At 38.3% G+C, this 14,599-nt stretch overlaps 1 protein-coding gene across 4 annotated transcripts in view; it reads right to left on the bottom strand.

Moving 5' to 3' along the window:
• slc12a7b (solute carrier family 12 member 7b) overlaps positions 1-9,425 on the bottom strand; it is a 58,957-nt gene extending 49,532 nt beyond the window's left edge. For all 4 annotated transcript variants that reach the window (XM_055037843.1, XM_055037844.1, XM_055037846.1 and 1 more), the window contains exon 1: positions 9,135-9,425. In XM_055037843.1, the coding sequence (XP_054893818.1) occupies positions 9,135-9,339 (205 nt within the window). In that variant the 5' untranslated portion in view covers positions 9,340-9,425. The remainder of the gene's footprint in view (positions 1-9,134) is intronic.
• Positions 9,426-14,599: the final 5,174 nt, after the last annotated feature.

The following is a 14,599-nucleotide window of genomic DNA, read 5'->3' as shown; positions in this document are numbered from 1 at the left end:
ATAGACATATATATATATATTTGGACACCCGTGGTGGGTGAGAAGGGATTTTTTTTTTTATTTTATAGAAATAAAATGTCTAGTGTTTATTCCACTGAAAACACATTGCCATCAGTGGTAGACCCAATAACATCACGTGACATTTCTATTTTATAGCTTTTGCCGTTATTGCGCAAATAAAAAAAAACCAACTCAGTGTTGCATTAAGATAGGACTTAAACCTTCATGTTGGTTTCATATGACCGTAGTCCATTGCTCTGCCTGACTTCAACAATTACGCTAATGTGGACTTCTCTTCTGCAGGCTCACATTTCTAACCTCAAAATAAAGTTATCGATCGACTGCACAGATGGAAGATGAGCCAATACTTAACCTGAAAGCAAGAGCATGGGTGAAGGACATGGGAGCTCTTTCTTCTCCAGCTTCTTCACTCATATTCATACAGTATTTTGTAATTTGAGAATAATTCAGTCAGAAGTCCAGAAAAACCTTCCGCAATAAGCAATTAATCGCAACATAAATTAAAATTAGCTGGATAATTTCAGTTTTGATTCATATTTGTGAGGGCAATTTTGCCTTAAAATGGATCATAATCCATTTTAGTCATGATTTAGGTTGTGTGTGTGGTTCTTTCCTTTTTTTTTCATTTTATTTATTATATTTTGTTGTGTTTTATTAGGATATTTCATATAACTTCGTGCTTAATTTTGGAAATTTTCTTTGTGAAATTAAAAGTTCTTTGGTTTTTGGGAGGGTAACCTTGTATTGTTATGCCATTATCAATAAATTAGTTGTAAATAGTCTCAAGACAATATTATATTTATCACAATAATTACTGGGGCAATTTATTTCCACACCTATGTCTAGATTCATTTTATATAATCTAAAAGCATAAAAATGTGACAAACAGATCAATACATTTTACGTAATTTAATCAAACAACAAAAAAAGCATTAAAAAAAAGATCACCCATTAACTGATGACTGGTATCAGTCGATGAATTGCTACTTTACTCTTGTTGCACTGAGAGACTGCCACAGTTCTGGAGAACAAAGGTCATTTTTCTTTTGAAGACCAGTTTCAACTGAAAAAGCAAAACAAAGCCCCATAAAGGTGTCTTGTATTATGCAATACTAATGTGGTCTTCAAATGAAAAATTACCTTTGTTCTCCAGAACTGTGGCAGTCTCCCAGTGCAACAAGAGTAAAGTAGCAATCCATTAAGGGATACCAGTCATCCCCTCCAAGCATTACTGATAAGTAAACAGTGCCCCCTGGGGGATAAAGAATGCAGCACAGATGAAAAGTGTTGCAGATTGCAACAGAAGATATAAGCTCCTTATTATGTCATGTGGATTAAGATCATGGTCATTGTCAAAAGTCATCTTATTGCTCGATGTTGTGTTATTCAACACAACATCATCAATTAAAGGACAATGCTAGGTTGCATTGCTACTGGAGATGGATTCATAGGAACTTTTGGGATATCATACCAAAGAGATGAAGCAAGGAATATTTTTTCCACCTCTCATTTTCAAAATAAAAAGACCTGCATTGTTACAGCTCCTGCGTTGGTATCTTGCTTTTTATTTAACCAAAAGCTGACAGTTTAAGACTAACCATGACACAATGGTGCCCTCTTCTGACCAGATGTGTCATCTATTTTTGAAAAGCTGACATAAAAGACATATACTCAAATGTTTGTGGAAAAAAGGCTAAATCAGGTTGACATTGTAATCTGGGGTTAAATGACTACTGGAAAAGTTTTTTTTTTTTTTTTTTTTTTTGTTTTCAGACAGAACTTTACATAATTTTTCAGACAGTACATGGTGCCATCTTTTTGTCTGACTATTAAAGAAGGGTGACTAGCCCAGATAGCGCACCAAGTTCCGGCAGGGTTATTACTTGCATTGCGCTGAGCTCTCTCTTCCGCCTAAGTTGTTAACGGGAGCTAGTGTTAGCAGCATAACATCCAGTTATCAAGTTCGGCCTGGGAGGATTTTATTGATATAACAGGCTGCTGTATGCTATGCTAACCAAGATCAGATAGCTCCAACAAATGAATGAAGAAAAACTAAACGCGAGGTCTCTTCAGCGGTTCTTCTGCCTCCTGCTGAGAACAGAGTCCATCCCGTTTCCGAGATGCTAATTTCTGATCCGGAGCATTTTCTTTGTCGTCTTCCACAACTCCTTTGTTTGTCTGAATTGCAGGTTCCTGTGTCCACTTCTTGGCCTTCTCTGTGAAGAGGTATTTGTTTTACTTGAACTCTGATGATATGTCAGCCAGACAATGTCTGAGTCTTTGGCGTTTTTCGGGGGACCAATAAGGCGCGATGCCTGCAGTATGGCAGCTTTTGTTCTCCTGAAGCTGCTGCCAGGTGGCGGTTCATAGCGAACAGAGGGGAAGTGCGCTGCAGGTGTATTTATACAGGTGAGCGGATAGACTGTATACTGAAGGCGGCTGCGCATTAGATAATTAACGGAAGTGTAGCTTTACGGACGAACCGGAAAATCTATTTAATATCCTCCCGGTCTCAACAAATGTGTGGCGGAGCTCATCATGCAGGTAGGTAGCTGGTAAATGTTTCTGTGTGTGATGAACAACATCCCGATTTAGAACAACTAAATCACTAACATGAACACAAAAGCTATACATGTCTCGGCAAGGTGAGAGGTCATCTATTAAATGGACTGATGATGACTGAATAAACCAAAAGTTGGAGTACAGAGATTTTTTGTAAGTGTATTTGTGAGCCTGTCTCTTTATTATTTAATATAATTTCAGACTTTTGTATAACATTTCTTCAGGTTAACTTGTAAAGTGAGCTATTATTGTTACAAGTTAATTTTCTAGACTACAGAAAAGTTATTTTTAGGGAAGCTCAACTGTGAAAATTTGGACTGATATTGATGTGCAATAGTAATACTACTGTTATGTTAGATTTATCAATGTTTTACTTTATCTTTTCTTTCTTTTTATCGGAGTACTTGATTAATCGAAAGAATAATTGATTACTAGATTACTAAAATATTCGTTTACAACAGCCCTACTTGTTTCATAAAACATTTCAATAAAATGTGTGTAGAGAAAGGAGACTGCATGGTGCAGCTGAGCTCAAGTCTAAATATGATGGTGGAAAAACTTGTTCCAACTAGATTTGAGCTGTCAAAACTTAAAGAGAACAGCTGGGGAAGAGGAAGGGGAGAACAACAACCTCTGCATTGGCGAAAGAAAAAGACAAATACATGAAGCTTTCCACAGCATTGGTGGAAAGCTGCATCTGTACCATCTTAAGTAACACAGCAGTGCTCATCTATTAAACATTGTAAATAACGTATGGGACACATCATGCTTTGGCATGCCCAAAGCTCAGGTTATGTAACCCTTTAATGGCCATCTAGATTACTTATTTTTTACAAACTTTCAGACAATATCAAGTAAAAATGGACTGGGCTTGTCTTACTAGATCCATCTAAGAAAAATCATATTAAAAAAATGTTTGAATATATTGATTAGTGTTTGATTAAAAAAATAAACTAGTTGTTTTCATATGGAACTCTGTTAATTCTCAGTGTTGTGCCATTCCCAGTACTCACTTTTTTTTGGCTCCCAGCATTATTTACTGCATTAGGAAAAGACAAACATGGTTGAAATGACTCATTGAACGCCTTCCTTAAGTCTATAAACACATATTTAGAAAATAGACATTGGGGGAAAAATGTGTAACTTTTTCCATTATGTAAGAAAAGGAAGACACAGCAGGGCCTCAGAAATACAAGAAAGCCATAGTTTCTTGTTTTTTGTGTACAGAACTTCCACAATGATAGGGAATTTATTTAGGAATTTCCATCGGTCATAGTTATGCAGACCAACAGGCAAATTGGTATTTTAAGAAGTGCTTTGTCCATTCGGCTATAGGTCTGATCATGTGATGCTGACTTATCATTGCTCGGACTGCATGATATTAGGAAAACGTGAAATCCATAATATGGCTGTATATTAATGGCAAAAACTAACTCCTTATAAGGAATCTGTTGTTTCTCAGCAAAGTTTCCTAAAACTAATTCACATTGAGACTCTTGAGCCTTTATTTCCCTCCTCTCATTTGGCACACTAAATATTTCGGCTGTCACGTCACAGAAATATGTCACAGTGATATGATATTACATGGCCATGCATACATGATGGTGTCCCATGACTTTGGTTTGGTGTTCCATGGAGAAAAAACATGATTCCTAAACACCCTGTATGTATAGTCTGTGATCTATGATCCTTCATGACAGCAGTTGCAATGGCCCAGGTAATTACTGTACTTTCACCTTCTCCAAGTTAGAGGGCGCTTTGACTTCACCCCTTCAATGATCTTTCAATTTATGGCGGGAGATTATATCCGTAGTTATGTTTTTCAGCTTTTAAAATCCTTAGTTTAATACACTTAATATTCTTCTGCTCTTATTATTTAGCTTTAATTCTATCCCTCTCCCCTACTAGCCAAAGAAACTGTATGATGCATAAAATCCAGATAATGAGCATTCTAACTACCTTCTGCAAAAAAAATATTCAATATGTCAACCAACATAATCAATGGAAAAGTTGTTTTTGGCACCCTCCATCTAAATTTTTATAAAGCAATGTATACATAGTGTACAATCACTCTGCAACATCAATCAATTTGTGATACATTGTGGAGTCCAAATGTGAGACTAAATCTTCCCATCACAGCAAAGAAATTATTTTTTATGAGAAAAAATATATTTTATTTTAGCTTCAAACCTTTAATTTTCAAAAACTTTCTGTTTTAAAGTTGCAATAAGCTTATAAACCAGTTCCACACCGTTAGCACACACATGAGGCTGTGTGTGTGCTGCCATATAAGACAAGGTGCACACTGATCAGGTTTTGGCCGAGCAAGAAGCTCTGTTTACGAGCACAAATCTATCATCTCCAGACATCTGGATACCAGTATCCTTGGTACCAATTCACAGTGGAATAAGAGGTAATTTGTGTCCTTCTTAAGCAAAAGAATTAAAGCTGAACAACAGTTTCACTGTTTGGACTAAAGGTTACCTCGTCTCTACAGCTCACAGAGGAGTGTGTTCCTCAGGCTGTATTGAGAACAGAGTAGGATTCTGGATTTGTGCTGCAGCTTGAAATGCTCATCCCTACTTGTCATGGTCAGAAATGAGTCACTTCTCATTAAACACAACTATTTGACTTTAGGTTTATCCCTGGGTTCCTCTTGAAAAACATTAATGATTTCAAGTTCTTTTTTTTACAAAGAAGGCCATCTGCAGCAGCAGCTCGGTCTCATTGCTCAGGTCAATTATTGAAACTAAAAACGTTTCAGTAGTTACCCTATACATTGACCCTTTTTTCTACAGTAGTGTGTTATAGGTTTGACACCAGTATACATTTCACAGGCTTCTGTTCTGTCTATTAGAATGAGGAAAGCACCAACAAAATATATGGTGATCTAAAAAAGACAAAATTTCTTAGAACAAAAAGCAATAATTCACAAATAATCTTGCTTCTTTGTTCTTAACCACGGCTTACTCTTTTCTATCCAATGTTTTATCTGTAGAAATTTATTTTGCAACCATGAACAAAACAGTACAATGTTCCAAATCAGATGTACTTTAGCATGTGCCCCCACTTTTCTTTGATTGAGTTGAATGACTCTCTAAAGTCCAAATAAAGCCCTTTTGTTACAACTGGAAAGTCACACAAAGGGTTGCACAAGTTTCCCAATCAGGAACACCTTTCCAAGTAAAAACATAAATTGAAACTGAGACCTGAAGCAAGGCCAGGTATGTGCACTCTTCCCTGCATTACTAAAATGACCACAAGGTGATTCCTGGTGTAATGGAAAATGCCTGACAATCCATCACGCTAACATTTCCGAAACCCATTTTCTCATTGAGCTACTGTTGCAGAAAATAAGTTTTGGAAAATGAGTCTCTTCATCATCAAGATTTGTTTCAGAAGATTCACCCGCAGATAAGGAAATTAGTCATCACAAAAGTCTTTCGTTCACTTCAATCCATTGTGTAGTGATTGCACAAAAAAAAAAAAAAAATTTGAAAAAGAAGAAGGAAGTAAAGCACCAAAACTAGATAAGCCACAAAAACAGCTTTGGGGAAATTACAATACACATCCTGCTTTTTGGAGTTCTCACCAAAAATATTTTTTTGCTTTTTAATCATAGTTGGAGGATATGGATTGTGAATGTTTTACGCTTTGAACGAAATGCTAATACTAAAAGGTCCACACTATCTGGTCATGTGAATGCCGGCTGCATGTGTTCACAGGAGACAGTCTTCCTCAGGATCAAGTATCAGAGACTTATTAAAATATGTGCTGAGGAAAGGCCACACACAATCTATTCTATGGCTGCCTGACAAGAGTAATTTATAGCAGAGACCATAACAAACCGAACAGTGAGCACACATACCACCATAACAACACAGATTTGTGTCCACAACATGTTTTCCAAGTCACCAGCTGAGATTTGAATCAAACTGAGTCCATGCATTGAAACGGAATAGACAGGTCTCAACTTGTTGTTTTTTTTTTTAAGAAGGAAATCATGTGGATAACATTTTCATAGCTTTGCTGTTATTTGCTGACTAGGCTTTGTTCAACACACATATCAATTCAGGACATTTTTATGCAATACAAAAAATACTCAGCACATTTATAATTGGTCCAAATGCATGGAAGCATGTTAGAATGATTAGCAGTAGTTCAGTGCACTCACCAACTCACTTGTTACTCGCTCAGTGTTTTGCTGTGGCTCTGAGCCAGAGAAACATTTTTCAGGCTTAACATAACACACTGGCTTGCTATGTCAATAGCCAGCCTCTTCTGTGTCACTATGATTCATCACAAGTTTATCAACCACTCAATTTACCCATAGATTTTTTTTTCGTTCATTCATCCATGCTGTCTTTTTAGAAGACCAAAACATCAGCTTGTTTCATGGTTGCTGCTCTCCAACTGTTTTATGAGTTTATGGCTAGATTTTACTGTCACAAGTGAAATATGTCAGATGGATCTGAGTAAAGCATCTCATAAAAACCAAAACGACTGAAAACCAGATGAAACCTAGTGTGTCCTACTGATCACGACTCAATACACACACCAGACTGCTCCCACACACACACGCTCAGCCATCATTGCACTGTTATTTTGCACGCTTGCACGACCAATACTTCCCGACAATTAGTTTGGAGCCTTCTACCTACCTGCGTGTTGCTATAGTGAGTGACCATGTTTGTCAGCTCTTGGAGGACCAAGGTCTGAGCAAAGCGAAAAGATTTGACTGAATGTTAAACATCCTCAAGATCAATACACAAATAGAGTGTTAAAAGTGGATAAGCATTGAAAAATTAGTTATTTGTAAAAGGAAGATTGATTTTTTCCCCTGAGATGTGATCTGTTACCGGGAAATTCTAACATCCAATCTTTTTTCAATCAGAAAACATACCGTACAAAAACCCAGAGTCACAATGACAGAACCACTCTTCATTGTGGATGCTACAGCTGACTGAAGCAGACTCAACGTTACCATTGGGGTGATAGAAGTTAAGGCAGCAGAAGAAGAGACATAGGACGCAATTTCAAACTCTGCTGTGTCCCAGAGGTCAGTGAGGAGGATAGTCTCCAACACAACAGACACAATGCAGGAGCACAAGAACCTCGGTTGACCCGGGAGAACACTTATAATGCCTTTTCTATTTTGCAATAACTTTTCAAGTATTGTGTAATGAACTGTTTTCAGACTAGTCAAATGTATACAGATATTAAACATGACATTACCATTATGTCCAAATAAAATTACAATAACTCAGTTTTAAAATGGGCAACAGCACAAACGTTGAACTTTTGACTCATGCTACATTTGGCAACATTTCAGACAAAAACATAAATAAAATACAATAGAATCGGTCATCAGCCGGAAAATGACAGTGTGGCCTAACTTCCAGGCCACATTGAAAGCAACAATCATAATCTTTGAAAGGGTTATTGCAATAGTACTCCACAAGGTATTTTAAGTAATGAAACCAGAAGCACAGGAATGAAAATTTAAATAACAATTTTCTACACTAGGTGTGTAATAATTTCTGCAGCCAAAGAGCATAAAACAAAAAAAGAGTGAAACAAAGAAGAATGTCAAAAAGTGATTAAAGCTGATCCAATAACAACAAAAGTTGATAAGGTAATCTTTTCCCAAAAATCTTTCTGTCATGGAACATTATAAAATGAACTAATAAATTTCACAGGTAGACATGCACATTGTGCTATATAATGACTTTGCTTTTCTTTTTATAAATATATATCAGTAAAACTATATTTCACAGTGTCTGCTTTCTCCCCCAGCAGGTGTTAGTATCACCTCTGTTCTGACAGAAGATGAACAACCACTCTGGTCAGGAAGGGTATACATGAAAGATTTCCATTATCCGTTTCTTTACCCTTACATGATCAATTTTAAAGACAAATCTGAATTGCCTTAAGCAGGCAAAGCAAGGACTAAGCTTTAAAAAAATTTAGATTTCAGAGATTGGACCCAAAATTCTAATCAGCATATCTCTAGAGAAAATTCAAAATTAAAGTTAAAGAAAAATAACATGCACACAAAAATAATTTCCCATATATGTATATATAAATATATAAACCAGCTTCAACGCGTCCTTAGATCTTGCTTTAAATGAGCTGAATTTTCTTCATTTAAGAGTTAGGGACATCATTCAAACAAATCTCTGACTGCTACCAATTTTATATGAACAGTCAGTTTGTTGAAAGACAAATCCCATGTTAAATTATTATCGTTATGTTTACGCTAACTTAGTAAAACCTAAAAAATATATGTCATATTCCCCGACACGGGGAATTTTAATAAAGATTTCACAAATGACACAACACAATGTAACAATATTTGTAAATTCACCTTTTCGCGGGTTGTACGACTAGCTTCTTCTCTACGTCAGTGATTTTGAGGGGGTGCAGTTACCCCAAAACTTAATAAGCGCACTGCAGTAAACAGCACCACAACAACATACGAAGTCTAATCCCCGGGAGACAAGTGAGATAAGAAGTGGGACACGGACTAATGTCTGAGCCAGCCGTCTTACCGTACTTATTAGGTTCCCTCTTGTACTCCACCAAAGGGACCGTCGGCTCGAACACGGAGTCCTCCAACTGCTCCGCGAAGCCCGGAATCCTGCTGGAGCTTTCACCGGTGTCCGGTGCCGGGTGAACTTCAATGTTGTCCAAACGCTCTCCCTCTTTGCCAGACGTCTTTTGTACAGTTAGCACGACCACAAATCTCTCCCCCATGTTGTTTTTCGTCTGGTTTTTTTGCTTTTCGCGCTAACGGAAAGACGCACCGCTTGCTTGTGCTTGCGCGAGCCGTTAACGACGCTCAGGACAGGCTCACGCGCTGATCAGAGGATTGATTACAGTAGAGCAAGGCCCGCCTCCAAGGTTCTCTAATTGGCCAAGAGTTCTCAGGAGCGCCGTCACTCACCAATGGAAGCAAATCAGTCATTTAAAATTAGTTAACTATGAAATGAGCAAGTTTTAAGATTTGGAGTACTCACACTTCTCCCACTGACTACAAAATATGACATATTTTAAAATAAATACGGAAAACTGACATAAAAATGTTTTTACACACCATATTAACAGTGGTGGGTCTTGCCCTGTGCGAGCCTCTTCTTGTTCATTCATACCATCGGCGAATACTTATATTGAAATTTTCATTCCGTCAAATACGATTTTTACATAGACAAATGAGACAGGTATATCCTAGGATATAAAATGGGCTATTCAAAATATGTATTAATAAAAGTATGTAAACTTTTTTCTCTTGCAAGTACCAATGATTTAGACAATTTATTAAATAATAATAAGTTATATGCGTCATTACATAACGCATGTAATGAAGAGGTTTAAAAATACATGAATCTGTTGACGTGGCAGCTTCTATAACAGCAATTGAAATATTTGTTTTATTGAACTGTCAAACTGCATATACATACATAATTTTTTTTTTCACAGTCCTGTCTGCAAAATTGCACAGGACTAAAAAGCTGAATTATGAAAAATATATATAATGGTGAGATCAAATATGTAATTTGCACATGCATGTCACTTCAAACATTACTAGCTATGCCACTGCTCTATCTGCATATCATTCTAATTTTAAAAAGTAGTGATAGTTTAGTCATTGAGCCCACAGTGCTCCTTAATAACTCTGGTATGTTCCATCTTAGAATAAATGGTTTGTCAAAACCTCAGAATAGAATGGCCACTCATTCCCAGGAGTTTTAACATGTAGTCTCCAGGTTACAGGTTTTAAACATAGAAATAAAACAGAAAATTAAAATCACAGTCCCTACATGTAAAATATTTGTTTTCCTTTTTCCTGAAGTATATATGTAAAGATTGAGGTGCTGTAAATACAACCGAAAAAAAAAACAACAACCTTAAAGGCATGTGGATTGTAAATGTAGCCCCTGAGTTCACTGAGCACGTGCCTTAAAGGAAGCAACAGGTCATTTCACCAAGTAACACAATGTCAGCAAAACAAAATACTTATGAAACATGATCATTTCAGGTCAGTATATCACGCTAAAGTCTCGGTTTGGAGTTGTGTTTCTGTAACACTCCGTACAGAAACACAACTATGCATTCTGAACTCCAGAAATGTACAAGACTCCCTGCTTAACAGCCTGATAGAAAATTATTATGAAAATGACAATGACCACAAAGAGACTGACAACACCACTAAAGGCACTCAGATAAAGCCAAGAGCTTGTTTAATGAACCCCCCCCCCCTTAAAAAAAGTCACATTTGCAGTTTGCTACTCAACTCTAAGCTATGACTGCATATCAATGTGAATTTGCCACCCACAGAAAGGAACATTGTGGTGACAGCGCCATGCTGTTGGGATAGTTTTGAGAGGGGATCAGAAAGATGGTCAGAGTTGATAGCAAAATGGATGAAGCAAGACTTAAAATATTGTCCCATTTTGTGTTTGTGTTATATCACACAAATTCCCAATAAAACACCCTGAAGTTTGACAAAATGTGCTCTGAACTGGATGTACAGTATATTTGGGTGTGTGCTACTGTGGACGATTCTTTTCTGGATGGAAAGAATGTGACAGTGTTAAAAGTAACTTTTAATTGGCTTCTTTTTTTTTTTATCTCCACAGTTTATTTATTACATTAACAAAGTGTTAAGTGTTAATTATCTTCAGGGAAGAAAACTGGATCCAAACTTGTCTTAACACCCCATTACAACTTTTAGGAATGTTCCTTGTCTTTGAGTCTCTATCTATCCCAGCTAACTTGCTCTAATTAAAAAAGGGGATGACGTGTATGTTCTAAATTACCAGTTTAATAGACTTGGACCACATTTATTTTTCATTAAAGGCTCTCGTAAATTTGGACCAATAAATACTATGTGCTTGACGTCCAACGAAAACATATTTGAAGAGAATATTCTGGAAGAAGTCCAGACACCACTCAGACAGTAATTGCTTGAAGTGTGTCACACGGACCAAAAATAGACAGCTGGCGGTACAGTTGGATGACCGATGAGTGGGAGTGGGAGTGGGGGTGGAGATGGCCCCTGTTGACTGTAGGGAGGCCATTTAAGTCAGTTCTCTTTTCAATCCAAGTGACACGGAAATACCAGGATGACTTGATGTTTGCCCGGGAAGATGGAGAGGATGGATACAATGTATGCAGGGTGTGACATTAAAAAACACAGGGCTGACAAAGTCATTTATAATCCACCATGCCCATGTTGTTTGTTTCATCCGCAGCTAAACTCATCACCTCAATATAGAGTAATTCATAGGCTGGGAGGAATGAATTGCAGATTACATGTGTACCAGAACAGCTGCAGTCTGTATTATGGGTTTTGAGTGAGAGAATGTCAGGCATTGTTTTTAATCCATCTTAGATTTCATCACCTCTAGTTCAGCCTTCTTTCTTTTTGTCAGTGCCACCACCATCCCCAAATCATGATCCATAATTGTTCATACTATCATTGTGTAACCCTTTGCATTCTCTCCTGTAGCTCTGACATGTTACCCCTTACACTGTTGCCCACTCATTCCACCCTGCCTCCACTGTCTTTTGCTCAGTTTGTTCCCTTAAAGAGAGAGGAAAGCTCTCTATTTCCATCCATCCATCTTGTTCCACGCACCCTGGGTCAGGTTGCAGCGGTAGCAGCCTAAAAAGGGAGGGCCAGATTTCTCTTTCCCCAGCCACTTGTTCCAACTCCTCCAAGAAAATCCCAAGGAGTTCCCAGGGCAGCCAAGAAACATAGAGCCTCCAGCATGTCCTGGGTCTTCCTTGGGGCCTCCACCCTGTGGGACGTCCCCGGAACACCTCACCGCTCAGGAGGCATCCTGACCAGATGCCCAAGCCACCTCAACTGGCTCCTCTCGACGTGAAGGAGCAGCGGCTCTACTCTGAGTCCCTCCTGAATGACCAAGCTTCTCATCCTATTTCTAAGGGAGAGCCCAGAAGCGCTACAGGGAAAACCCGTTTCGGCCGCTTGTATCCGTGACTTCGTTTTTTTGATCATGACCCAAAAGTCGTGACCAAAGATAAGGGAAGGAACGTGGATTGAGCAGTAAATCAAAATCTTTACTTTTTGACTCAGCTCTCTCTTCACCACGGTGCACCGGTACCACACCCGCTTCACTGCAGTCTCTGCACTAATCCATCTGTTGATCTCCCGCTCCCTTCTTCCCTCATTTGTGAACAAGATCCCAAGATACTTAAACTCCTCCAGCTGGGGCAGGACACCCCCCAAACCTCCTGAGCTTGTCACCTTCCAGAGAAGGCACTCTACCTTTTTCTGGCTCAAGACCATGGCCTCAGATTTGATGATCAATCAATTTGATTATCTGTCTTTTTCAATTTCAAAGAAGCTACCATAAACCTCAACTTATTACAGCTTCAAGGGTTCCACCTGCCTTACACTTGTTCATTGACATGTTCTCGGTCCTAATAGCTGATTATCATTTTCCATCTGTCCAGAGCATCTATCCTTCTCTTCTGCCACTCTTAACCGAACTCACAAGGTCCCACACCTAGAAAGTGGAAGCGATTTGTGATGTTCTCTTATGCAATACTACCTTGAAACCATCATCCAATCCTACCACTCACCACACCATTGTCTCACTTTCCTGTCAGTGTCTTACATCACCGTCAACTGTTCTTTTCTGCCACATGACACATTTCCTCTGTCGGCAGCATTTTCTATGTTTTCCCAAAAGCCCTGCCCTCATGTGACTTTCTCTTCAACACAATCCGCAAGCTGTCATTTGACTGAACTTAATTACCTGGCAGATGTTTGTATTTGTGATAAAGTTATGAAAGCATGTCCATTGTCATTTTACAAATCATTTGGATTTACTTTAATAATGCCAGTGAAAGGCATGTTTGTGTCACTGACTGCTATATTCAGTGAAAAATAGAAAGTGCAGCCCATAAGCAATCTGCTCCCGTCAGACTGTTGTCACAGCGATCGCCCACTGGGACGTAACTGAGTAAACAGGCTGCAGAGGTGAAGCTATTGTCAAGGGGGTTTCAGTAGGATATATTAATTCCCCTTAATTCAACTTTATGATTGTAAATGTGTGATGTACAGAGGTATTTTTTTTTTAGAGAACATTAGAGATCAAACTGTTTAATTCTAAAGTACAAAGGATATGACTGCTCTGGCTAATGTGATGAAAATTATTTTTATTTAGATTCTTTTGCTATGGCTGTTTGTAGGAACCCTAAGAAAACCCTCTCAGGCCTTAAACCTACTAGAATGTGTTTAGAAGTAGCCCTGTAAATTGTTTTCAATTAATAGCTTGTGCTAACTATGAATGTCTCTCTGAGCACTGTGAATACCTCTAACTACTTAATGGATTCCCTCCAGGTTCTGGTTATATGTGAAGTCCTGTTCCGAGGGTTTCCTCTGTCGGCCTGAGCTGTGTCAGGGAAATTACTGGAGCCTATGCTCCATGGATGGGCTGAATGTGGGTCAGTGATACAGAATGAAAAGAAGCTTTTATTCTGTAACAGGTCCCCTGCTGATTTGTCATGGTGGTGCTCCTGTCACAGCAAAGACGGGTGGTGGGTCAGCAGGGGCGTTTCCTTAGTTGAAAAATCTCATCAAATCTCAGTTGGGATTGAGGTGCTGCACGGTAACAAGACAGCTGCCATGTCTACAAGTGTGCAGGAGTAAAAAAAAGCTTCACTCTCCTTTGATGATTCTGTATGTTGTTCTCATCAACATGCTCAACAGTTCTACAATTTTACTCGCTTATATTCATTAAAATCTTTGTGAAAGTTACCTGAACTGGTTCTAGATGTGAAAAGTGTTGCTCTTGTTAGGACTGCCTTTTTTGAAAACGTTTGAAATAATCTTTCCTGTGTTTAATGCAAACATTTCAACTGATTTGTTTGCTTGAGTCCTAGTGGGAATGATGTGAAGGAAACTGGTTGCGTCATCAGGTTACAATGCCAAAACGCATTCAGAAACTGTTGGAGTAATGCTGCCCTCTAGAGGACTTGTGTT

Source organism: Poeciliopsis prolifica, unplaced genomic scaffold (assembly GCF_027474105.1).
Source record: "Poeciliopsis prolifica strain line A6 unplaced genomic scaffold, Auburn_PproV2 SCAFFOLD012, whole genome shotgun sequence".
In the NCBI taxonomy this organism is placed as follows: domain Eukaryota; kingdom Metazoa; phylum Chordata; class Actinopteri; order Cyprinodontiformes; family Poeciliidae; genus Poeciliopsis; species Poeciliopsis prolifica.
The sequence above is the reverse complement of the archived record's forward strand: the minus strand, read 5'-3'. Positions and strand labels throughout refer to the sequence as shown.